Source organism: Eptatretus burgeri, chromosome 8 (assembly GCF_056783735.1).
Source record: "Eptatretus burgeri isolate ZD-2024b chromosome 8, Ebu_testis_v1, whole genome shotgun sequence".
In the NCBI taxonomy this organism is placed as follows: Eukaryota; Metazoa; Chordata; class Myxini; order Myxiniformes; family Myxinidae; genus Eptatretus; species Eptatretus burgeri.
The window spans coordinates 19,391,127-19,418,249 of record NC_140968.1 but is presented as its reverse complement, the minus strand read 5'-3'; the positions used below and the strand labels follow the sequence as shown (position 1 = coordinate 19,418,249).

General features: G+C 43.4%; 2 protein-coding genes and 1 long non-coding RNA gene across 5 annotated transcripts in view; 1 reads left to right on the top strand and 2 right to left on the bottom strand.

Moving 5' to 3' along the window:
* LOC147021247 (general transcription factor II-I repeat domain-containing protein 2-like) overlaps positions 1 to 27,123 on the bottom strand; it is a 187,511-nt gene that overhangs the window by 3,229 nt on the left and 157,159 nt on the right. The gene's annotated exons all lie outside the window — the stretch shown is intronic.
* Positions 1 to 27,123, top strand: part of LOC147021248 (uncharacterized) — a 228,381-nt gene that overhangs the window by 75,144 nt on the left and 126,114 nt on the right. The gene's annotated exons all lie outside the window — the stretch shown is intronic.
* The window catches only part of LOC147021249 (germ cell-specific gene 1-like protein), a 107,718-nt gene continuing 87,979 nt past the window's right edge, over positions 7,385 to 27,123 (bottom strand). For both annotated transcript variants that reach the window (XM_085891035.1, XM_085891036.1), the window contains 2 exons: positions 9,443 to 9,554; positions 7,385 to 8,769 (listed from right to left, as the gene is read on the bottom strand). In XM_085891035.1, the coding sequence (XP_085747161.1) occupies positions 8,478 to 8,769; positions 9,443 to 9,554 (404 nt within the window). In that variant the 3' untranslated portion in view covers positions 7,385 to 8,477. The remainder of the gene's footprint in view (positions 8,770 to 9,442; positions 9,555 to 27,123) is intronic.

Genomic DNA, 27,123 nt, shown 5'->3' with positions numbered 1-27,123 from the left:
TATGTCATGGCTTCTCTTCAACCAGACATAGCACAAGAGCTGTGGGATATCCTCATCGAGCCACCCACTGAAAGGCCATATGATTCCCTCAAGGCAGATCTCGTTTGCCGCACATCTGTCTCATTGAAAAAAACGTTTACATCAACTTCTTTATTCGGAAGAGCTGGGGATTCGTAAGCCTTCTCAATTGCTATTAAAGATGCGACAATTGTTTGGTAAGAATAACCTAGAAGATAACATACTCGAGTAGCTTTCTCTCCAATGACTGGCAATCAATGCTTAGCGTGTCCTTGTTTCAACTAATGATTTGGTGAATATCGAGCAACTCGCCAATATAGCTGCCAAGATAATTAAAATTGCTACCTCATCCACTTCCTCCAATGGTGCGCTCACATCCAAGTTAGCCGATAACACATCTGCACCAGCTAATCTGACATGCAACTACTTAAAACCCAAATGGACCAGTTATCTGCCCAAGTACAGGCTCTTACATGTCATCTTGAGGAGGAGCGTGGTTGTAGATGGACCCACAGCAACATGCAGGGGGCACGTGTTGGTATCATTGGCAATTTGGGGAGATTGCACACAAATGTACTCAGCCTCGCAGTTTCACAGTCCGTCCGTTTCACAGTCAGGAAATGCCACAACCAGCGATTCGCCACAAGTTAGTCTGACGACCAACAACCAAGTTGCTTATTTGTCATCAGTCAACAGGAACACCGGCACCCAATTTTTTTGTTGACACTGGAGCTGAGGTCAGTGTTTTACCCTCGGCGGTTATGGACAAACGTAAACCATCCTGCATTTATTCTCCAAGCTCTGAGCAAGTCCACCATTTCCACATACGGTGAACAATCGATAACTCTCAATCTTGGCCCGAGGCATGTTTACCGATGGATATTTATCATTGCTAACGTCCCCATCCCTATCATCGGAGCCGATTTATTGACGCATTTTGGATTGTTGGTGGATGTGGAAAACCAAAAGCTCCTCGACTCAACCACAAATCTTTGTGTCAAAGGTATCACCTCGCATGCTTCTTCTGTCAGTACGATGTTTGTCAAGTCTGACCACATGGCCAGTTATGCCACCATCCTTCAACTGTATGCAGAAATAACTCGGTCCACCAACAGTGAAGTGACATTCAAGCACTCCACTACTCACCACGTTGACACGTGTGGTTCTCCAGTTGTGGCTCGACCACATCGACTAGCTCAGAACATTATGCAATTGCTAAAGCGGTGTTTGACCAAATGCTTGGGGCTGGGTATCATTTGACCCTCAAGCAACAACTCGTCTTTGCCTTTACATATGGTCCAGAAGAAGACGTCTGGCGATTGGCGAACTTGTGATGACAAATGCGCACTAAACCAGTGCAGAGTACCAGACCGTTACCCTTTATCACACCTGCAGGATTTTACTTCTCGGCTCCAGGGAACCTTAAGTCAGGTCAGGTTCGATCTGTGACCTGCTACAGGTACCATGTAAACCTGTACTAACCTGTTCCATGGTCGGGTTGTCGGCGACTAAACCGTCTCCCCCACCAGGTTTTCTGGTGAGGAGGGTGTTTGGATATGGACACCCAGCAGGATTAAAAACAAAACCTGTCAAAGGGCGGAGGAGCTCCTTGTGAGCCAACGGCCATCCATATCTAGTGCCCAACTGTGTCTGCGGACGTCCTCCTGCAGTTGGGTCACTTCTTATTAGGAGGTTGGTGGCAGGATTTGCACTCCGGACACCGTAAAACCCTTCATTCCGCAAAAGGCAAAAACGCAAAAAAATCTAGAAAACCCACTCCATGGGAGTACCTCCTGTGCAGCTTCCCTTCGCAGGGCAGCTCACCGGATGACGGGATTGGGGCAAAGCCTTCGGGACCCCCAATCTTTGATAGGAGGGAAACCACGGGGTAACATCCCTGGGTCAGATTGCGGGAGAGTGTGTCGGAGTGGTGCTGAGGTGTCGTCCACCAGACGGCGGTCTCCTTGGGTTAACCTGAGGCGGTCCCTTCGGGTGGGTGCCTGGAATGTCCTATCCCTAAGAGAGGATGATCACCTGTCTCTGTTATCATCTGAGCTCAAGCGTTTGGACATCGGGATTGCAGCTCTCTCTGAGGTTCGGAGACCGGATTGCGGCGAGATAATGGTGGGTGGTTACACCTACTATTGGTCTGGTCACTCTGATGGTTACCATACCCAAGGAGTTGCTGTAGCTGTGTCCAATAAGCTGACCCCAATGATAATTGAGGTAACACCGGTCAACGAGCGTATTATGAGATTAAGGATTCGTCACTCCTTAGGTGTCATTTCCCTGGTCTCTGTTTATGCTCCGACTGAGGCGAGTGATCTCACCGTGAAGGATGCATTCTACGCCACACTCGAGTCTGTGGTTGATCAGTGCCCCAGACGAGATACACTTCTAGTCTTGGGGGATTTCAATGCATCAACTGGAACTGATAGGGACGGTTATGAGGTGTGTGTTGGTCCCCATGGGTCAGGAACTATGAACCAGAATAGCACTAAGTTCCTTGACTTTGCAAGAAGTCATGGACTTAGGGTGGCTGGTTCATGGTTTCAGCGCCCACAAGCTCATCGCTGGACTTGGTATTCCAACGCTGGCGGTGTGGCAAAGGAGATTGACCATGTCCTCATTGACGGTCGTTGGAGGATGATCCAGAACTGCAGGGTCTACCGGAGTGCTCAGTTCCTCAATACTGACCACAGGCTTGTTGTAGCAACTCTAAAGCTGCACCTTAAATCCTGGAGAATGGTACCATCCCAGCCGAGGCTGGATGTTGCCAAGCTCAGGGATGAGAGAGTAGCTGAGGAGTTTGCGAACAGGCTGAGTGGACACTTGGGGGGTCTGGGTGCTTTGGGGGGTCCTGAAGAGTTGTGGAGCGCCTTCAAGACCACCGTCCTTGATGTTGCCAGTGGATGCCTTGGAGCTCACCGCAGGGCAAAGAAGAATTTTGTCTCTCAAGGGACACTGGATACCATTGACCGGAGTCGCAGGGCCAGGCTGAATGGCAGAGCTGAGCTGTTCAGGGAGCTGAGGCGTAAAACTGTACGTGCACTGAGGGTGGACAAGGAGGCCTATGTGCGAGGAATCTGTGCTGTGAGGGGGTAGAGCATCACCTGTGGACAGGTGATTCTCGTCCCGCTTACAGGGGAATTCGCGCATTACGTTCATCCAAGCCCATCCCTCGGAGCACTGCAGTTCGAGCAGAGAGTGGTAGGCTCTTGACAGAGGAGTCTGAAGTGAAGGTCCGCTGGGCCGGTTACTTTGAGCGGTTGTACCAGGCTGATCCCCCAACTGTCGAGTTGGACGTCAAGGGTGTTACCATCCCTGTTGCTGACCCTCGAATCAACTGTGGTCTACCTACGCTTGTGGAAACACGGGCTGTGGTGAACCAGTTGAAACGGGGCAAAGCTCCAGGGATCTGTGGCATCCATGCCGAACTTCTCAAGGCTGGTGGAAATGCTGCACTCGTGTCGTTGCATGCAGTTTTGTGCTCTGCCTGGAACACAGGCATCATCCCAACTGACTGGAAGAGGGGCCTTGTTGTCCCTCTCTGGAAAGGGAAGGGTGATCGCCAAGACTGCAACAACTACCGAGGGGTGACGCTGCTCTCAGTGCCGGGCAAGGTCTTTGCTCGGATAATTCTCGATAGGGTTCGCCACCATCTGCTTGAGCACCAGCGTCCAGAGCAGTCAGGCTTTACACCAAAGAGGTCAACGATTGACCGTATCCTTGCACTTCGTGTCCTCACCGAACGCAGACGAGAGTTTCGGCAGGGGCTGCTTGCAGCCTATGTTGATCTCTGTAAAGCGTTCGATTCAGTGAATCGGGATGTCCTCTGGAGGATTCTTGGTCTTCGTGGGGTGCCACCAAAACTGATCGATCTGATGTCTGAACTCTACTCTGGTACTGAGAGTGCTGTGAAGTGTGGTGGTACCACCTCTGACTTATTTCCAGTTGTTACTGGAGTTCGTCAGGGATGTGTACTTGCCCCCACACTTTTCAGCACTTGTATGGACTGGATTCTAGGGAGGATGTCGGAGAGATCAAGTTGCGGTGCGTCATTTGGGAATGTCAAGATCTCGGACCTTGACTTTGCAGATGATGCAGTCATCTTTGCGGAGACTTTAGACATCCTCTTGGGGGCCCTCGAGGTGCTGAATGAGGAGTCGGAGCCGTTGGGATTACGGGTTTCTTGGGTCAAAACTAAGATCCAGGCTTTCGGTGACATCTTGGATGCTGCTGTCCTGTCTGTGTCTGTTTGTGGTGAGGATGTTGAGGTCGTGGAGAGATTCACTTACCTTGGCAGTGATATTCATGTCTCTGCTGGCTGCGAATCAGAGGTCAATAGACGTCTGGGTCGGGCCTGGGGAGTCATGGATTCACTGGATCATGGGGTGTGGCGCTGCCGGTACCTGTGCGGGAGGACGAAAGTCCGAGTCTTCAGGTCCTTGGTACTTCCAGTCTTGCTCTATGGGTGCGAGACTTGGACTCTGACCAAGGATCTGAGACGGAGACTTAATTCCTTTGGTACCAGGTCTCTTCGGAGAATCCTTGGCTATCGCTGGTCGGATTTTGTGTCCAACGAGTGGTTGCTGAGAGAGACTCGGATGAGATTTGTTACCTGCATAGTCCGTGAGCGTCAGTTGCGGCTGTATGGACATGTGGCTCGTTTTCCTGACTCTGATCCTGCTCACCAGATTCTCTCAGCGGGGGAGTCTCATGAGTGGAGGAGGCCAGTGGGTCGACCACGTGCCTCATGGTTGCAACAGGTTGTCCATCATCTCAAGGAGATGGGGATGGGCCTGGCATCTGCCTGGGGGATGGCCAGACGGAGGCCCCTGGAGTACCGGCGGAAAGTGGACGCAGCGACGTGCTGTTCTGGCACATGCTCCCATACCTGACCTGACTTGACCTCCAGGGAAAGCAAGTTTTCTTCAAGCTCGACTGAGTGAGACTGTATCATGAAATTCCAGTTGAGCCGACTGATGTACGCAAGACGGCCATTACCACTCCTTTTGGCCTTTTCGAGTTTCTGCGCATGCCCTTTGGGTTACGCAACACGGCACAAACTTTTCAGCACTTCATCGATGAGATCATCCGGGGTTTGCCTTTCGTTTATGCCAACAATGATGATCTGCTCATAGCCAGCGAGACGATCAAGGAGCATGAACAGCATTTGCGGCTTGTATTCACTCACTTATCGCAGTGTGGCGTCGTCATAAATCCTGCCAAATGTCAGTTTGGTGTGACCTCATTACAGTTGTTAGGGCACTTGATCGATGAGCATAGCATCTATCAACTAGCTGACAAGGTCAAGATGATCCGGGATGACTTGCAGCAAACATCAGTGCGCAAGCTATGGGAGTTTCTTGGCCTGGTGAATTTCTACAGGAGATTCATCCCAAACTGTGCAGACACCCTTCATCCATGAACTGATCTCCCCACATGACATGAGAAGGAGCCAAAAATACTTCTGGTTTGGTCTGACGAATGTACTGCTGCTTTCACCGCCATGAAGTTTTCACCATCAGAGGCCACAATGATTGTCAATCCCAAGTCAGATGCACCAATATGTATCATGGTGGATGCATCATATGTGGCATTTGGTGGAGTATTCCACCAACATGTGGAAGGGAAGTGGGAGCCCATATCCTTCTTTTCTAAAAGGTTTCAGCCAACAGAGACAAGGTACAGCACCTTTAGTTATGAATTGATGGTGGTTTACCTTGCAATCGGCAATTCTCATCACATGCTTGAGGGTTGGCAGTTTGTGTTTAAAACCTGATCCAGGCAAAACCTGATTGCAATTCACCAAGAGAGGTCCAACACCCTGACTACGTTTCTCAATTGCCCATTGATATTTGTCATGTGAGCGGTAAGGAGAATACTGTAGCTGATGCTCTCTCACAGCTCAATATCAACACCCTCGACGCAACAACCTCCATCAATTTGAACAGGCTTGCCAACACGAAGTAGGGGGACGAGGGACTTCAGCATCTCAGAACCAGCTCCACATTGCTCAAGTTCAGTGAAGTACCTCTCCTTATCTCTGAAGACACTATTGTTTGCACTCTATCCACTGGCACTTTTCGATTCATTCATATGTTCCTGCTGAGTTAAGATGGGCTGTATTTGATGCTCTGCACAAACTATCTCACCGTGGTTTCAGAGCAACACAGCACCTCGTGGCTGAACGTTTTACCTGGTGTGCCATCAACCGCGATGTGAGAAACTGGTCCAGAACCTGTTTACAGTGTCAACGAGCGAAAATACATCGTCACACGGTAACACCATTAGGGACCTTTGCATCTCCTGATGCTCGTTTTGATCACGTGCACATTGATCACCATGTGGCGGTAACACATATCTACTCATGTGCCTTGACCATTTTACTAGGTGGTCGGAAGCTGTTCCAATACCTGACATTGCGGCAGAGATCGTAGCCAAAGCTTTCGTTTCCAGATTGGTTGCAGTGTTTGGTGCCCCGTCTATTTATCACCACTGACAGAGGATGACAGTTTGAGTCCACACTTTTCAAAATGCTGAGTTACTTGGAAGTAAACGTACCAGAGCTACTTCTTACCACCCTGCTGCAAAACGGGCTTGTCGAATGGTTTCCATCGACAGCTTAAATCCTCACTCAGAGCACAAGCAGACCCACATGGCTGGATGGAAAATCTAATGGTCGTGCTTCTGGGCATTCGTGCTATGGTAAAAGCTGATCTGGGTTTCAGTGCAGCTGAGTTAGTTTTTGGATCAACAGTTCACCTTCCTAAGCAATTTGCTGCAACTCGGAACATTCACATCAGTTTGGACCCGAGCAATCATGTGGCTAGACTGCAAAGGACAATCAATGAGTGAGTTACACCACATCCACAACAGAGCTCAGCAGAGTTCCACACATCTGTCAATCCACTTGTCTGGGAAGACATCATTCAATAACGATCTCACATTTGGCAGGGAACTGAATCTTGCAGGTACAAGGTCATATGTGAAATATTTTCTCATCATCGTTCAGGAACCAAATGCGGTCATTGTGGAAATTGACTTCACCATGAAGGTATAAGTTTCCTCATCAGAAAATGTAAACTCTCCATGAAACCCAGGTGAATTGTGGATTTGACAACATCAATGACAACATTAACATCACAAAACTTGATGAATTGTACTTTCACTTGCCATTTACAGTTTGTTTCTCTCACGTGTACATCAAAAGTTATAAAAGTTTAAAGTTGCTCAACGACTTTATGGACATCCTCTGGATACCCTTTTCCATTGATCTTAAAATTATGGTTATAGACGGAATCTTAAACATGTCAGAGTAACCTTTTTTTCTTTTTTCTTTTTTTATTAAAAAACAACAGAGTTCGCAAAAAAATAACACGTTTATTAAAAACTATACAGGTGCTTAGACATCATGTGCTACAACTGGATGGTTTTAGTTTGTGATGTTGCCAGGTAGTAGCAGAGACAAGGAACACAGGTTTAAAAGTGCATAATTACAGCAGACATGTTTACATGTATATATCAGATCTGATTTTTCGGACCAAACAATTAAAATTTCTCAAATGGTGTCCACATAAATGCACACTCCACTGGCAGATCAATATTTCTTCTACATTTACGTGTACATCATTATCTAAAAACATAGCATGGGTTACGCTCCACACACTAGATTCATTAATGTTTGTAAACGCGTCCACAGATAAATTGACAGCAAAGTGAAGCATTATACGAATGCTATTTCCTTGAAATTAACTCGAACAACATTGTAACGGAGATCTTCACGAGCAGAAATGTCATTGATGTAACCGCTGCTTGCACAAGACCTCGCTCGTATGGTTTGCGGACCATAAGAGATGGAGTAACATATAGACAGAACAACAGAGAATGTACGAGGTGAATGTGTTTATCTGGCTGCCTCAAGATGGTAATCATAAATTCTGATCTAAATGTTGGAAACATCACTTAGCAAAAATATTCTGAATTAAAATGAGTACAACAGAAGGGAATTTCCTTGTAATTGTGACAGCTTTCTAGGTCGTTATAGGCTGTACAGTACAACATTCACAATTAGATGGATGTTAGTCCATCTTTACACTTGAGAGTTTGTTCGGAAGAGTCGTATGCGTTTTCGGCGTGGTACTGTAAATGGCCAACGACATGCATGAATGTGAAGGCCGATTTGTATGATTGATTTTCAACCTCCTTTGTTCTCTCGTGCTGATTGTGAGCCTCGGGGTGTGGGTTAGTTCACAAAGTTTGTTGGATAAAGATTCCATCAGGCTCAGCAATTCTTCTTCCTTGACTATTCAATACCACCAGGCCTAAGATTCTCAAGCTTGTTCATTGCTTAACTGCCAAGACCAAAAATACTTTGGCCAAAGAGTCTGGTCATCACCCAGATGAACCTAAAACATAGTTGCCTGAATTGTCAAGCTGGCACAATATTTGTTACTTCAACACTTCGCTTCGGCAACAACCATGCTCGGGGACCGGCTTGGATCTGCCCTCGTCACAGTAGCCGAGGCGCTGGTACCACTTGCTGGACGGCTATGCCTCGAAGGCACATCAATGAAGGCTGAAATGGAGCGCAGTGGTGGGCACTCAGATGGAAGCAAGCTCTGCCTAGATTCTGGATCCCAGGCAAGCAGGCGGCGGCGGCAGCGGAATTCCAAAACTGTCTTTGTGTAAGAGTTGAGTGTTGTTACTGAGGCAGCCATGCAGCAGGTGAATGACCCCCAAGCCAAGCTACACACAGTAAGGGGTTGGAAATAAAAGAGAAAGTAAAAAGTGTAAGAATCACACCAATTCAACTCCATCAGGATGGCTAATCATGATTGGTCTCCATAATGGTTTCTTGTCAGTCTTTATATTTGTGGAGAGATGTATTATATTTATTTTTCCATGTAACAATCTGCAGGCGTTCTAGCCAGACTTTTCTCATGGGTAACGTGGCAGGAAATGATTGTCATTGACAAATGTTTGTAATTAGTATTGTCAATTAAGTGAAGGAAGATGTTATTTATTCATGCTGTGCTTGTGTCACGGTGAACCTGACAAGCGTACAGAGGTTCTGACAGCTCTCATGGTCTGCTTGAGCCTAGTAGTCAGTACATGATGACAAAGCAGCATCCTCCTTTTAAACTTATTTGCCTGATAGGGGGGAAAAAAATTCGATGAATGAAATTGTGATCACAGGTTGCGAAAAGGCCGACTTTCAAGAGACTGCCACCAGAATCGACAAGTTTGCCATTTTATTCTCTGAGATGTAAGATGTGCAATTCATCCCTTGGCTTAAGAGTGCAGCTCGCTCACGCCCGATACCTTATTGTCACGAACATAAAATGATGACAACTTGTTAAATTGTTTGAGATGAGAAATCAAAATGGATGTAGAATATAAGATGTAAAGAAGGACCAACCAAAAAGACCAGCCATAGTCCCAGCTGTGTGGTCGCCACTCCTCAGGCCCCATGATAGCAGTCACCTGGAACACTGTTGTATACATCATGTGTGCCACCATGCCAAGCAGACCTTGGGGAAAGAAACAATAGCAGGAAGGAAAGAGGATAGTAAAGGTTTTTGGCAAAGCTTACATGATTATGAAGTTTACTTTGCAGGTTAAAAAACAGCAAATATCATTGCTGACTCATTGGTTCAGTCATGACAGATGTGATTTCTATTCCACTGCGACTTGTAAAACACTTCGTATGCAATTCATTCGATTTAAGTTCATGTAGTTGCCGAATTTCTCTCAAATAGTACACCCATTCACTATGGGAGCTGCAGGAAGGGTCATGTCATTGTCCCCTCTGGGGTATATAGATTACAGTAGATTTAGGCTCGGGTCCGATAGTATGTGGGGTATGCGATAGGCATATAATACATGCTTCAAGAATGTCGGGTTTCCTCCCTTTCAGTTCAGTGTTAAACAGCAGCAGTAACTGTTTGAAAAGGTAATCATACATGCTTGTGGTTTATAATATTTTTGCTTCCGCAAGGAGTACCCCATGAAATGCCATTATAACAGTGTTTGTCTCAGAAGGAAAACCCCCTGGGGTATGGGGGATATTATCACTATTAATATTTTTTTCACAATAACAATAACATGATGCTATTATCATTCATGTTGCTATTGCAGTTTGTGTTATTAGAAGCAGCCATGGAAAATGCAATGATGAGCTACTGTATCTTAACAAAGATATATACCTTAAAACATGGATTTGGCCCAAGGCTGACAAACCTCTTGCAGAGGTGTGTTTGGGGGGGGGGGTGGGTGGAGGGGGGGATGATGTCCCAACAACCTCCATCATGTGGCTCTTAGTCCTCCTGTCAAGTTTTGTTGAGATTGGATAAGTAATGACCAAATGGATCGCTTTCAGACAGACAGACAGACATCAAATTGCATATTTTAGTATGATGATGATGATGATGATGATGATGATAAATCCTTCCTTAGTCCATTCTGGGACAATTTGTCACACTTTTGATAAATATCAAGAGCTGAGATTGCAGACAGGCCAATCAAAGTGAAATAAATTCAAATTTCCAACTTTGATACACGATACATTCAAGACTGTAATTGCACAAATATTCTCGCAAAGGTTATGAAGTCATGTCCGCAGATGTGTCCTCCAACACCATCTTCTATGCACCACCACAGAATATTGTATTCCTCAAATAGCGATGAGTTTATTAGCGTTTAAAAAATAAATTTTATTCATCTTGTCAAGCAATGAACTTCAATAAATTCACTCAAGCCTCTTCATTCCTCGCATACAATGCACTTTAATAAACAGGTTAACACATGCATCTGTATGAACAGTGGCAAATACACTAGCACTCAGGAAAAGTGTGACATTCTCCAAGAAAATCATGAAAGCCTCAAATTACTCAAGGGCAAGCTAAAAGCACATTCTTTTTATTGCTCGAAAATTGCAATACAGTACTGTGAACGAGGAAAAAGCCATTTTTTTGCCTCAATTAGTATCCAAGTGCTTTGCCTGCCATATTGCCTGATATGTGGAGGGGGGGGGTGCGGATATATATATATATATATATATATATATATATATATATATATATATATATATATATATATATATATATATACACTACATATCGTTTTAGCCCAATCTCTCAATGGTGAAGAATGACTTTAAAAATTCTCATATCGGGATCTGAATTCGGATCTTCACCAAAATCGAATAAATTCTTCCTTGTGACGTACCCAGGCTGCCCCCATTGCTTCAGGTCGCTCACCTGCATTTATTTTTTTAATTATTTTTTTTTTCTTTATTTTTTAATTTATAGACGCTTTCTTAAATGGCTTTGTGATTTTTTTTTCCCGGTGTATTGGCTTCGATTTCCGTCGGCACGTGAAATTTCAGCTTTCTACGTCACCCAGAAGGTCCCAAGCTCTCATATCAGTCAGTCAGTCAGTCAGTGGTTAGAATGAGCGTTAAATATAAGAAGATGTATATTGTTATATTTGTGGGATAGATGGAGGAATATCATAGCAAAGGTATGATTGTATAGAGTAGTATGGTCTGTGGACGAGCAGGAGACATCTCAATGTAATTTAAGTAGAGAAAACTGTCAGCTGAAGTTATGTGTCATTGCACGGGTGGCGGTGCTGTGTTAATTAGGTATGAAAGCCTAATTTCTCCCAGTATGTGATTTGCCCCCTGTGAACTTTTCCTACGTTTTTGTATTTACAAACCCGGCTATAAAAAGGAATGATGCTTCAACAACAACAACAACAACAACAACAACAACAACACCAACAACTGGCAGACCATGCCCCGAGGCTTGGGATTGGCCGGTGTGACATAAGAGAGGGGACATGATCGGAGAGGAGTTGGTTGGCTCGGGTATGTAGTGGAGACAGAAGGGCCTCACTCACTGGCTCCTCCTCAACACGCCGAAGAAGGCTGCGCGATTTTCGTGTTCGTGCTGTGTGAATTTGCCCATGTGCTGGAGTAAGATGCTAGCCATTACGCTTCTGCTGAGTCGCAAAGTTGTATGTTTATGACAGAGACAGAGACAGAGACAGGAAGAAGAGCACACCTCTCAGCCATAATTCGGCATTATGCTGTTGTGTGTTTGAGGAGGAAGGTGGGCTGTCATTGTGAGAGAGAGAGTGGGCCGGGTGTAAGAGAGGAGCAGGGTTGGCACATTCGTTCGTAAGAAGAAACTGGATGAAGGTCCTTAACGAAAGAGGACCACCCATGTGAATTGCCACATACGTTTTTTTTTTTTTTTTGTATACCTTGGTCGAGGCTCATATGAGAGCTAACACACAACTCACAGCAAGGAGGCATGAGACAAGAGGGGCGGGAGTGGAAGGGACACAACAGTGGGGAACAGACACATTAGGTGAACTGTGGAAGGGAGAGGGATGGGGATGGGACGGGGAACATGGCGAAGAGAAGATGGACATTACAGGGACTTTCAGGAAGGAAAGCAGGGGAATTGAAGGAAGTGGGCTTGGGTGGATTATCGTGGGTAGAAAAGATCGAGGATTTGGATGGGGGAAGATAAGAGGTGGTGGTGAACAGCTGTTTTGAAAGCCTGGAGGGAAGAATGGGAAAGAATAGAGTGAGGAAGTTTATTCCAAAGGCTGGAAAAAAGAGGAATGAAAGAGTGAAGATGAGCAGTGATTCGTGATTTTGGTAGTTTTACCAGAAGGGGGTTGTTGGCGGACCTTGAGCGCCCTGTGGAAATGTGGTGGGGACAAATCGCAGAGAGAGCAGGGGGGGCAAGGCTGGAGAGGAGTCTGTAGAAGACAGAAAGACCACCGACCAACCTGCGGTGATTGAGTGAGAGGCCCAAAGACTCAGCTTCATTGCGGGAGATGCCGATGATCTTAAATGCCCTGGTTTCGACAGCGTGAAGCCGAGAAAGGTGGGAGGCAGGAGCACCAGTCCAGAGGGGAGAGCAGTACTCCATCAGGCTACGGACAATAGCTTGTAAGTGGTCAGGAGCTCAAGAGAGCCGAGGAAGGACTTTGCACGATGGAGGATTCCCAGTTGGCGACTGGCTTTTGAGGCGAGGTTGGAAATGTGACTTTCCCAGGAAAGGTCATGGCAGATAGTGAGACCCAGAAGCTTGAAAGAAAAGACTTCTTCCAGAGGATTGTTGAGAAAGTGGATGGGGGGGTTTACTAAACGGTCCTTTCTAAGAGACATAGTGAGAGTGTGAGATTTGTCTGGATTGAAAGACATGTTCCACGTGTTGGACCAGTTTGTGATTTTATCCAGATCTACAGTGAGCGAAGAAGCTGCTGCTTGCCGGTCTGAGGGATGACAGATGGTACGGCAGAGGGTGGAGTCGTCGCCAAAGAGAAATAGAGGATTTTCCAGAGAGTCCGAGAGATCATTGATGAAAACCAGAAAAAGAACAGGGCCCAGAACGCTACCTTGAGGAACTCCAGCCTGCACAGGAAGAGGGGATGAAAGAACTCCATTTAGGGCCACACGTTGACTGCGACAGGAGAGGAAGTCTGCGAGCCATGAGTGGAGATGGCCTTGAATACCATGGGAAGAGAGTTTGGTGAGTAGTGCAGGGTGCCAGACTGTGTCAAAAGCACGTGATATGTCCAGTGATACGGCTCGGATTTCCTGTCTGGCATTGAGGACCTCCATCCATTGATGGGAGAGCAGAAGCAGCATATCCAGGGTAGAGTGACCTTGTCTGAAACCAAATTGATGATTGGAAATCAAGCCATTGGAGAAGAGGAAGGATTTCATGTCTGAAGCGATGATGGATTCCATAACCTTGCTGATGATTGGGAGAAGGCTGATTGGTCTGTAGTTACAGGGATCTGTTTTTGCACCTTTTTTATGTAGGGCAGTGATGTTAGCAGATTTCCAAGCAGATGGCAGATGACCTTGGGCAAATGAGAGGGTGAATATAACAGAGAGAGGGTGAGCAAGAGCAGAAGAGCAGGCTTTGAGGACACGTGGGCTGATGCCATCTGGACCGGTTGCAGAATCTGACTCGAGGTTTGAAAGCAAGCTCTCCACCTTGTCAGGAGAAAAGGATACAGAGTCCTGGGACAGTTGGGTCCACATGGGTAAAGTGGGTAAAGTTTCCTGGCCAGAGAGCATCTCGGCGCCATTTTGGGTGTGGTTTCCCAAGCAGGACGACGCGTTTCGATCCCCAAGATCCTCAAAGATAATCTCTGGACATCCAGCTAAGTGCCAGAATAAAGGAAGGGATTTTCTTTTATTTTATCTTTCCCCTTGTCTGTTTTTTTACCTTTGTGTGGAAACATCTCAACTTTAGGCTTTAATTTACCTCACGTTTTATAACATCACGCTTTTATTTGTTTCCATTTTAAGTATTTGATTCATGTTCAAAAAACCCTTATTTATTCACGATTACTTGAGTCTGTCTATTCGTTGTGGGTTGGAGTAGAAACCCAAGTGCCTCCATCTGCCACAGGTCCTTGCCACCCTCCATCCCCTACATGCCATCATCTTCAAGGAACTCGGCTGTCCGCCTCCAAGGTAGAACCGTTTGGCTATCCATCCAGGTCGGTCTTAACGGGCGTGGACATGTCGGTCCTAAGACCATGGTCGGTCTTAACGGGCAGAAGCACCAACAATATGTATTGATTTAAATATACAAGCACGTGTGCGTGTGCGTGTGCGTGTGTGTGCGTGTGCATGTGTGTGTGGATTAAATAACATGCATCATTTTAATTGTGAACATTCCATATTAAAGGTCCACATCATATACACGTTAACCCAGGTGATCTCAGAATAGTGAAAGATAATAAATTACGTGCATTACTTTCAAAAGAACCAAATTATCGAGAAAACATAAGGATTACCTGGAATAAGGCAATGGAACTTCCAATGCTGGGACTGACAGGATGAGTTAACAAATTGATAAACACAAAGTACCAAACACACAAATGTTTTTTTTTTTATGGTGGGAGGAGGTAGAGAAACATGTTAAAAGGAGAATTGTTGATTTGAAAAGAAAAGTTTGAATCAATAATCCAAAAGTAATATTAAACAATCTAGACTCTGGAGAGAAGTGATTTTTTTAAAAGAGATTCAAACACAATCTGTTATTGTTCCAATTGACAAAGCAAATCATAAAATTGCATTTATATGCAAAACATTCTACATTCAAATACTTTTGGAAGAATTGGGCTCACATACTGGATTCTCAAAGACCTACAAAATAACTAACGATAATAAAATAGACTTGATACAACACCATATAAATCACTCAAAATCGAGAAGACTGTTCATTCCAGATAAACACCATAAATTAGTATTGATTTACTGGATCCCCAAAAATGCACAAAAACTCTTGTAAGATGAGGTGGTTCATCATCGCAAGTTGAGAATGCAGTTTGAAACCATTGTCAGGTATGATTACAGGGGTGATGGAACTAGTTTATAAATGTTTTAAAAACTACCATGAAAAGGCAAGGTTTTATTCTGGTATTAAAAAATTCTGGATCATTGATAATTCCAAACCTGTAACCGACAGTATCGACAACATTAATAACAAGGATAAGGCGAAATGCTTATCAACTTATCATTTTCCTACATTATACACAAACATTCCACATAACAAGCTCGTAATCGCATTGTCAGAGCCGTAGATAAAGCATTTGCAGGGGGTAATAAAGGGTACATTAAAGTTTATAATCAAAAAAGATCACTGCAAAGGAAAATCAATATTCATGTAGTTTTTTTAAACAATAAACTTAAAGAAAGTGTTCGATTTCTCCAAAACAAGTTTCTTTACATTTATTAACAGGATACTCCAGCAGAACCCATGGGTTCAGATCCGGCACCTTTCTTTGTAAATTTGGTTCCTGCACATGTACGAGTCTGATTGGGTCCAGAACATGTGCAGGAATGAACTTACAACTGTGTGAAGGTGTGGAAACATCTTTAGATTCATTGATGTTTTACGAGCAATTAATGATGGGTTTGTATTTGATCAGCTTCATGATGATATATATTCAAAATAACTCGAATTTAAAAAAAGGAAAACCAAACTCACAATTCAGTTTCTTTCTTAGAATTACAAATCGAGATTAAAAATAATAAATTTTATCCAAAATTATTTGATAAACGAGATGCTTTTCCATTCCACATTGTACGAATGCCTTTCTTAAACAGCAATATTCATTCCTAAGATGCTATTTTATGGTACAGTTGCAGGTGAACCTAGAATACCGTTCTCGGATCCGGATCTTCACCAAAATGTGATCAATTTGCCCTTATCACACCATCACAAGCTTGTCCACCAAGTTTCGTCCGAATCCGTTCACAACCTTTTGAGATATCATGCTATATATGAGTTTAGCCCTATCTCTCAATGGTGAAGAATCATTTAAAAAATTATCTGATCCGGATCCGGATTCAGATCTTCACTAAAATTGAATCAATTCTTAATTGTCACACACAATGCGTCCAAGTTTCATCCGAATTCGTCCACAGCTTTTTGAGATACAGTGCTATATATCGTTTTTGGCCCAATTTCTCAATGGTGAAGAATTACTTAAAAAATCCTCGTAGTCAGATCCTGATCTTCCCCAAAATCTAATCAGTTTGTCCTTGTGACACACCGAACCTATCCACAAAATTTCATCCGGATCTGTCCACAACTCTTTGGGGAAGGCCCTTTCCTGTTTCAGCATGACAATGCCCCTGTGCACAAAGCGAGGTCCATACAGAAATGGGTTTTCGAGATCGGTGTGGAAGAACTTGATTGGCCTGCACAGAGGCCTGACCTCAACCCCATCGAACACCTTTGGGATAAATTGGAACGCCGACTGCGAGCCAGACCCAATTGCCCAACATCAGTGCCCGACCTCACTAATGCTCTTGTGGCTGAATGGAAGCAAATCCCCAAAGTAATGTTCCAACATCTCGTTGAAAGCCTTCCCAGAAGAGTAGAGGCTGTTATAGCAGCAAAGTGGGGGAACAACTCCATATTAATGCCCATGATTTCGGAATGAGATGTTGCACCAGCCCGGTGTCCACATACTTTTGGCCACGTAGTGTATCTGTAAAACAATATAGATATATATATATATATATATATATATATATATATATATATATATATATATATATATATATATATATATATATATATATATATATATATATATATATATATGTACACATACATACATAATTAATATTGTTACGGATTTCAGAATCCGATCCGATGAATACATACCAACATCCAGGTCCTCAGTTATTTCCCGAAATGCATGTCCAGGATAGACCCATCCCCATGTCTAGTGGGATTCCAAATGTGATGCGTTGAGAAGGGTAAAGAATATATCCCCTCTCTTATGGGAAGCTTTTTCTCTTGACAACAGACACATTCATGCACGGCGTTTCTTTCACGGACGCCGACGCCTGCCTTTTTCCATTGACGTTCGACACCCCGTCCGGCAGCTCTATGGATGCTAACTGGCTTCTTTTCATGTCGGGCTGAACGGTGAAGTAATAATTGTTGTTGACAGTTTTATGAGTGCTTCACGTTTGTGCTCAATAATACGAACAAATGGCTGTTTTTCTTGCTCGTCCAGCACCACAGACATGGCCTCGTAAGCGAGGAATAACCCCCGGGCCGTGCGGGTTGTCACGGTAATGGTGTGAAAGTGGGGCGGGGTGAATTTGGGGGGAGTCGGTGCCGCCGAGACAGGCTGCCTATAAAAAGAGGGAGAGGTCCGTTCTTGGCGAGAAGGGTGAGAGCGGCGCCCGTGGGTCAGTCGACAATGAGTGAGGCATGGGTCAGTGGACAACGAGTGAGGCACGGGTCAGTGGACAACGAGTGAGGCACGGGTCAGTGGACAACGAGTGAGGCACGGATCAGTCGACAATGAGTGAGGCACGGGTCAGCCGCCAACGAGTCAGTTTGTCAGTCAGTTGGCGATAGCTGGGTGCAGTTCTCACAGCTTTGAGAGCGTTTCTTCAGTTCCAGTCAGACGGCTGCTTTAATCGTTCCAGTCAGACGGCGTGCTTCATCCATGCCAGTCAGATGGCGGTTTCGTCAGTTCCAGTCAGACGGCTGTTTTCATAGTTCCAGTCAGACGGTTTGCTTCGTCTGTGCCAGTCAGACGGTTGGTTGCTTCATTGTTCCAGTGAAACGGTAGCCCTTGGCGCACCTGTTTCTTGGGTGTGATGTCGACTGGCGTTCAAGCCTGTTGGCGAGTGGGTGCTAGCGACGGACAAGGCACGCTCACACATTTCAGGACATTTTTATTTGACGGACGTCCCCCCACCCCAATGATCTGCTGGGTACCCTTGTCTGTGTTTAGTTGTTAAGTAAGTCAATCCCCGATAAGCATCTGCTCTTTGTCTCTCTTTCTGTCATTTTGATTAATTTTGTCCGATGAATTATTTATTTGCTTGCGATCATTTTGATTGATTTGGAATTTATTTATTTTTCCTCACGTAAATAAGTTCTTTTTATTTATTTATTTTCTTATTAATAGATTGTTTGTTGACGTTCCAACCTGTCCGTGTTTGTCCTTTCCTTCCATTGATCCAGCATTGTCCGAACCGAGATAGACTGGGAGGTAATTACCACACGACTTGACCTGCAATAGTCGGCACGCACCAGCGGTTAAAACGCTCGGCCACCCTAATTAAGATCTAATCAAGATAAGATTGGTGCTTTTCTGAGGGCGCACTCCCCGTTCAGGTAACCACGTGACCTCTAGTTAAACGACATAATTAGACGGTGGACACTGGAACTCCTGGTTAACTGGGTGGCGTTCGTGGTTCTAAAGCAACCCACCATACCACCAAGTTAATTGTAAGCAGTGGCCCCAGGTCCGGCTCTTCCAAGGACTAACGGGGATTAAACCCCCCTGATTAACAAAATGGTGTCTCAGTACCTGTGGACGTAACAATATTATAATCGCCAAATTTTAAGCATCTATACATATAACTCTTTAACATAATCAAAGAAGAAGTGTTCAAGTGGTGTCCCTCCTCATATTATTACCTGATGAGAGAAGACTATATTTTGAGAAAGTGAGGTGGGGGTTGCCCAGTTTCATGAAGTATATTAATATAATCCGGTGAACAGAGAACATTGTCAGTCAAGTTGTCAACTCTCCTTAAGATTGAATGTAATAGGTGAACAGGGGAAGAGGTGGATTGAAGGAGTGTGGAAGGATATGGCAACACGGGAACTCCATTATATTGTCACAATAAATAGACAGCCGTGGATGAGGAAGATCCGGGTGGTGACTAGTTTTGGTTCAGGCCGGAGGTAAAGGAAGAAAAATATGAAGAACAAACTTTTGAAGGAATGCTCCTGAGTGTTAGGAAGAAAGAGGGGGAGGTGGGGAAAATATTGTTGATCTTTCTGATAGGAGCATCTTTCACCACCTTACTCTGCCCTCATCTCAAGAGCGACACTCCAACAATACGAGGAATTGGGAGCTAAAACTTTGCAGTTTTCCATGAAGGTGTCCAGGAAACAAACATACACACACAAAAAATTGGAAATGGTCAAGTGGGTCGGTTCCTTGAAATTGGTTGGTTTCATATCCATCGACCCATATCTGTCTTAAATTGGTTGTTTGTCGATTTATTTCCTGTGCAAACTCAAAGCTGAGAGAGTGTCTTTTATAAAGTTAAAATAATACTTTGGTGACAACCTGAATGGAAAGGCAATTAGGATTACGAGCGAAGATATCTCAGAGGTTAAAAAAACCAGGCATTGAGGTGGGAAGTAAAAAGTGCTTTTCAATGATAGATGCTCAAAACGTACCGGTGAAAGGTAAGCAGACAATGGCACATCACAGGAGATTTGTTTTGGAGTCATGATTATTTGGTAGATGTGTAAGGGTTGTGAACAAAAAAGTCAAAGTTTGCATATCATGCAGAGGTGGAATAAATGGATGGAAGGAGATGGATCATGAAAATAATGCATAGACCATGTGTAAAGGAAATTACTATGGATGAGGTGTTTGCGTTGAATCTGCAGATAATCTTGATGGCAGTGCAGTGCATTGCAATCTTAACTGGAAGGGCACTCGGAAGAGAACATACCTCCGACCCGTAATGCCTGATCCACGCCAACATATCAGGCCCAATACATTTTTGAAATATCATGCAATATATAGTTTTTGAGCCCGATATCTCAATGGTCAGGAATCACTTTAAAAATTAAATAATTATCGTATCCAGATCCGGATTATGATCTTCACCAAATTCTAATCAGTTTGTCCTTGTCACACACCCAAACTACCCAAAAAATTTCATCTGGATCTGTCTACAACATTTTGAGATACTCCACCGGTCAAAAGTTTAAGAACACCCCCTTTTTCCCCAGTTTTTACTGAAATTTAAGCAGTTCAAGTCCAGTGAATAACCTGAAATGGTACAAAGCTAAGCGGTAAACTGCCAGAGGTTAAAAAAAGAAAGTTTAGGTTTGCAAAAACTGGAAAATAATGTAAATTTAAGAGGTGTTAAAAAAGGTCCTTTTCAGGGAACAAGTAATGGGTTAGCAACTGCAGCTGTTCTGCAGCAATGAAAGTAAATTAAGCCTTGAAATTTGATGCAAACAATTCCTACAGGTGTCCCAACTTTAGTTGATTAGTAACAAACTCTCTGCCTGTATAAAAGTAGTGTTGGAACAGACTGTGTTGCGACAATCTCTGAAGCATTATTTGCACAATATTGCACTGCAGGAAGTAGTATATTGCTATCATAATGGTGAGAAAAAGACAATTAACAAAGGAAGACAGACAGACCATTATAACCCTTAAAAGTGGAGGTCTTTCCTTTAGAGAAATTGCAAAGTAAGCCAAGGTGTCAGTGAGTACAGTTTCCTACACCATCAAAAGGCACTTGGAAACTAGAGGAAGCTCTGACAGGAAGAGGTCTGGCAGACCCAAAGCCACAACACAATCAGAAGACAAGTTTCTGAGAGTCAACAGCTTGCATGATAAGCGGCTCACAGGACAGCAGCTTCATGCACAGCTTAACACTGGTCGAAGTAAGGAAGTCTCAGTTTCAACTGTGAAGAGAAGACTTCGAGCTGCAGGTTTTACAGGTCGAGTGTCAGTAAGAAAGCCATTGATAAGATGGCAAAATAAGAGAAAGAGGCTTGCCTGGGCCATGGAGTACCGCTAGTGGACTACTGAAAACTGGAAGAAGGTCTTATGGACCGATGAATCAAAATTTGAAATCTTCGGTTCATCAGGCAGGGTTTTTTACGCCGTCGAGTAGGCGAAAAGATGGTTCCTCAGTGTGTGACACAAACTCTCAAACATGGAGGAGGAAGGGTGATGATCTGGGGCCCTTTTGCTGGAACCAGAGTCGGTGACTTGCACAGAGTGACTGACACCCTGAACCAAAAGGGCTACCACGGCATTTTGCAGTGCCATGCAATACCCTCTGGTCTATGCCTAGTTGGTCAGGGGTTCATCCTACAGCAAGATAACGACCCAAAACATACCTCCAGGCTATGTCAGAACTACCTTACAACAAAGGAACAATACAGTAGGCTTCAAATCACGGAATGACCAGCACAATCTCCAGACTTAAACCCCATCGAGCTGGTTTGGGGTGAACTAGACAGAAGGGTGAGAGCAAAGCAACCTTCAGTGCAGCACATTTGTGGGAACTTCTGCATCAGTGTTGGGAAGAACTTTCCGAACAATATTTGATTTCCATTGTAGAAAGAATGCCTCGAGTATGTTCGGCTGTTTTATCTGCATAAGGTGGCTACTTTGATGAGTCAAAAATTTAGATTGAAGTTTGTTCAACAAAACGATTCCATGATTTATTTTTGTTGTTTTGTTGTTGTTTACAGTTGTTTATTTGTTCTATGCATTAATTTCAGAGTACATTGAAATATTAAGCTGCTTAAATTTCAGTAAAAACTGGAAAAATGGGGGTGTTCTAAAACTTTTGATCAGTAGTGTATGTGTGTGTGTGTGTGTGTGTGTGTGTGTGTGTGTGTGTGTGTGTGTGTGTGTGTGTGTGTGTGTGTGTGTGTGTGTGTGTGTGTGTGTGTGTGTGGTGTGTACATACATATATACATATTTATAGATATACATATATATATATATATATATATATATATATATATATATATATATTAAAACCCTCTTAATTGGCAGCCTTTTTAACCGCGAAATCGGCTAATCCACGGGCCCACCATGGACCCCAAAATTTTAACATGAAATAGTAGTATTTTTTGGGTGGAATGTGGGTCTTTGATCTCAATCGCGGTCTGAACTGTTGTACAAGTGTGAATGCGCGGATGTTGGTGTAAAACACACAATGACTTGTGAAATCATTGACATATGTTCGCTAACCGCCGACACCTGCTATAATCTGCGGGTTAAGCCCTTAATCCGCCGTTTAACCCAATAATTGAGTCCTTTTTGACACGTGGTGAGCGAATCTGAGGTGGCGGGGTGTCATAAACTCGCTCTCACCTCTTCTGTATATAACCTCAGGCCAAATCCATCTCAGTCATTACCTTAGACTACTTACTACAGACCACACATTGATTATCCGCGATTCTACGACCATTCTACAGCATTCTACAGCCTTTTCAAACATCGAAGCTAGCTTCTTCTTCATCTCCCTCCGACAATGCTGTGACGTCATCAGTCAACATGCCGGGGGAAAAGAGGAAGCATCCAGGATTATCGAACATCCAGAACTTTCCGAAAAACTTTTGTTAGTGGACAGGATTGTTTCTGGAAAGGAGAGTAAAGCTAAGATATCCAGGGAAACTGGGGTACAAGAGAGTACCTTGAGAGGATGGGTGAAGGAGGAGGCCAACCGTCACTCCTTCGTGCAGGACCTCGACGAGGAGAGTGGGCTGAGCCGCAAGAGAGCCAGGAAGGCTCAGGATCCAGCGTTGGACAAGGCTGTCTTCGACTGGTTCACTTGTACTCCCTATCCGCGGTCCGTTGGTACAAGATTATATTTTATTTATATTATTCGCGGTTTTCTTAATATTATTGATGGATCCGCGGATCGTCTAAACCGCGGATTTTTATTTTATGGACCCCAACGGCCGCGATTTAAGAGTTTTATTGTATATATACATATATACATATATATATATATATATATATATATGTGTATATATGTGTATGTGTATATGTGTATGTGTATATATATATATATATATGTATAATGTGTATATATATGTATATATATATATATATATATATATATATATATATATATATATATATATGTATATGTATATATTTGTATATATGTATAATGTGTGTATATATATATATATGTATAATGTATATATTTATATATGTATATATGTATATACTGGGCGTAGTGGCGTGAGCCTGTAATCTGGCGACTCGGAGGCTTGGGTTGGAGGATCGCTCGAGGACGGGGGGGGCTCTGCACTGGGCCGCACTGTGAGAGGGTGTAGGGCATCCCGGAATCATGGCGAAACCCAATCTTTATCCCTGTGTCGTAAGAGGCGACCAGGGTTGCGTCAAGAAGGGCATCTGGCGTAAAACCTGTGCCAAATCAGTATGCGGATCATAACGGATGATCCGCTGTGGCGACCCCTAACGGGAGCAGCCGAAAGAAGAACAACAACATGTATATATAATATGTATATATGTATGTATATATGTGTATATATAATATATATGTATACAGTATATGTATATATATATATGTATACAGTATATGTATATATATATATGTATACAGTATATGTATATATATATATATATATATATATATATATATATATATATATATATATATGTATTTCTGTATATGAATATATGTACGTATGTTTCAAGCTCTTCCGAACAAGGCTTGAAATGGTGTTTACAAATTAACCGTTTGATTTAGTTGACATATTTGTTTACATTTTTTTTTTAATCTCATTTTTACTATTTCTAAACATTGGTTTAAAGGATAATTTTCATTACATTTTTCTACAATGTGTTTGATTAAACTGGTCTGCGTCATTTCAGAGGTCTCGGTTTTCTCAACAGTTCCTATATGCTTTTTGCATGCTGAATTTAGAAATGTATCGCATTTCGCCCAATCAGGTCAAGCTTAAAATCTCAATTTAAAGGAAAAAAATAATCAAAATTTTTGTTTTTAATTAGCATTTTTTTAAATTCAAAATCAGACTTACATTGCCAGAAATTGTACAAACTATATATAAAATGACGCACAGTGAAATTAGTGAAATTAGATACATTTCTGAATTCAGCATGCAAAAAACATATAAGGACCGTTGATAAAACCTAGACCTCTCAAATATATATTTCAAATGCAGCCCAGTGTTATCGAATGAAAAGTTTTGGAAGGCTGACAAGATATGTGTACTGTATTTGTATGAGTTCCAAGAGGAATGTTCACAAGTCATCTATCATAATAGAATTCTGCTTCAATGTCAAGTCAACCAAAAGAAAAAGCCTGCTATTGGCCTAACGGTGAAAGTGGCTGGCTTAAGATCTCAGGGTCTTGAGTTTGAGCCCTTGTCGCACCATTATATAACACCAGGTGTGTTGATTCGGCCTGTCGTCCTTCCAAGGTCGGCAAAATGAGTACCAGTTTAATGGTAACAGGGGGCACTGCATCAGCGGCACAGCTGTGCTCTAAGCAATAATGCAACCAGCAGCCACAGGCTGCATACGAAATGATGAACCAAAAGGAAGGAACACCTTCCCCGAAAGATACGACAATATTTCACTGGACTATACAGGCAGACACATTGCCTGCTCTGCCATTCTCCTTGAATAAAAATGCCTCTGCATGCATCCAAGTATTCCAACCTTTTCCCTTACAATGCAGCTTGCAGACTGGATATTGCACATATGTCATGTGTGTACACCCCATTTGTCTGCCAGGATGCATTGCTCACATCATTTGTAACAAAAATGTGCGTGATCATGGTAAGCAGAACACGGTGCACTCACAGTGGCAAAATGTGGGATTTTTTCTCCATTGAAAGTTTAACGGTGCACCACTGAGGTCATCCAGGAAAACATGACCCCTTAATTAAAGAGTAAAAGCAAAGGAATTGGAATGGAGGGCAATTATACACCAAGAATGGCAATCGACCATGGCTATCTCTGTGAGCAGTTCATCGATTTTGATGCGAGAGTGAGAAAGACAGCAACGAAATAGTCCGACAGCACGAGGCGAATAAAGGCCTTGGTTTTCCACTAACCGGGGCCAAAATAATAACATTTCTTCAGAATGCTATAATTAATGTTTGATGGAGTGAGAAAAAACAACAAAACAACAACAATGTGACGACAAGCTGAAAAGTCAGGGCAATTTGCATAAATGCTGTCATTTTCCAAGATGGCCGCCTTTTTCACTTCTTATCAGTTATCACGTCAATCACTTCATATGACATGTAGATACTGCAGTTGGTTTTGGTGTCTCACCCACGGATTTCTAAGCCAAGGAAATGCGAAGAAATTATTTTCAAAACTGACAGATAAATATTTACGCCATTGTCAACAAAGGAGGCCAATCAAAACTCGTTCCTCGAGACAGCTCTCAAACAACAAATCGTCTGATTCAGTGTCAGACTCGCTGATATACACCACCGGTCTGAAGTTTTAGAACACCCCCATTTTATCAGTTTTTACTGAAATTTGAGCAGTTTAATGTTTCAATGTACTCTGAAATTAAAGCATAGAACAAATAAGCAATTGCAGATAAAAAAAAAAATCATGCAATCGTTTTGTTGAACAAAATTTAATCTAAATTTTTGACTCATCAAAGTCGCCATCTTTTGCAGATATAACAGCCGAACATACCTGTGGCATTCTTTTGACGATGGAAATCAAATATTGTTCAGAAAGTTCTTCCCAACACTGTTGCAGAAGTTCCCACAAATGTGTTGCACTTGTAGGTTGCTTTGCTCTCACCCTTCTGTCCAGTTCATTCCAAACCAGCTCGATGGGGTTTAAGTCTGGAGACTGTGCTGGCCATTCCATGATTTGAAGCCTACCGTCTTATTATTTTCTTCCAAGGTAGTTCTGACATAGCCTGGAGGTATGTTTTGGGTTGTTATCTTGCTGTAGGATGAACCCCTGACCAACTAGTCATCGACCAGAGGGTATTGCATGGCGCTGCAAAATGCTGTGGTTGCCCTTTGGTTCAAGGTGCCAGTCACTCTGTGCAAGTCGCCAACTCTGGATCCAGCAAAAGAGCCCCAGATCTTCCTCCTCCATGTTTGACAGTTGGTGTCACACACTGAGGAATCATCCTTTCACCTACTCGACGGCGTAAAAAACCCTGCGTGATGAACCGAAGATTTCAAATTTTGATTCATCAGTCCATAAGACCTTCTTCCAGTTTTCAGTAGTCCACTGGTGGTGCTTCATGGCCCGGGCAAGCCTCTTTTTCTTATTTTGCCATCTCAGCAATGGCTTTCTTTCTGCCACTCGACCTGTCAAACCTGCATCTCGAAGTCTTCTCTTCACAGTTGAAACTGAGACTTCCTTACTTCGACCAGTGTTAAGCTGTGCTTAAAGCTGCTGTCCTGTGAGCCGCCTATCACGCAAGCTGTTGACTTTCGGAAACCTGTCTTATGATTGTGTTGTGGCTTTGGGTCTGCCAGACCTCTTCCTGTCAGAGTTTCCTCGAGTTTCCAAGTGCCTTTTGATGGTGCAGGAAACTGTACTCACTGATACCTTGGCTTCTTTGCAATTTCTCCAAAGGAAAGACCTACACTTTTAAGGGTTAAAATGGTCTGTCTGTCTTCCTTTGTTAATTGTATTTTTCTCACCATTATGAGAGCAATATACTCCTGCCTGCAGTGCAATATTGTCCAAATAATGCTTCAGAGGGTGGAGCAACACAGTCTGGTCCAACACTGCTTTATACAGATAGAGGGTTTGGAACTAATCAACAAAAGTTGGGACACCTGTTAGAATGTTTTGCATCAACTTTCAAGACTTAGTTTACTTCCATTGCTGTAGAACATCTGCATTTGCTAACCCATTACCTGTTCCCTGAAAAGGGCCTTTTTTAACAACTCTGAAATTTACATTATTTTTCAGTTTTTGGTACCCTAAACTTTTTTTTAACCTCTGGCAGTTTACCGCTTAGCT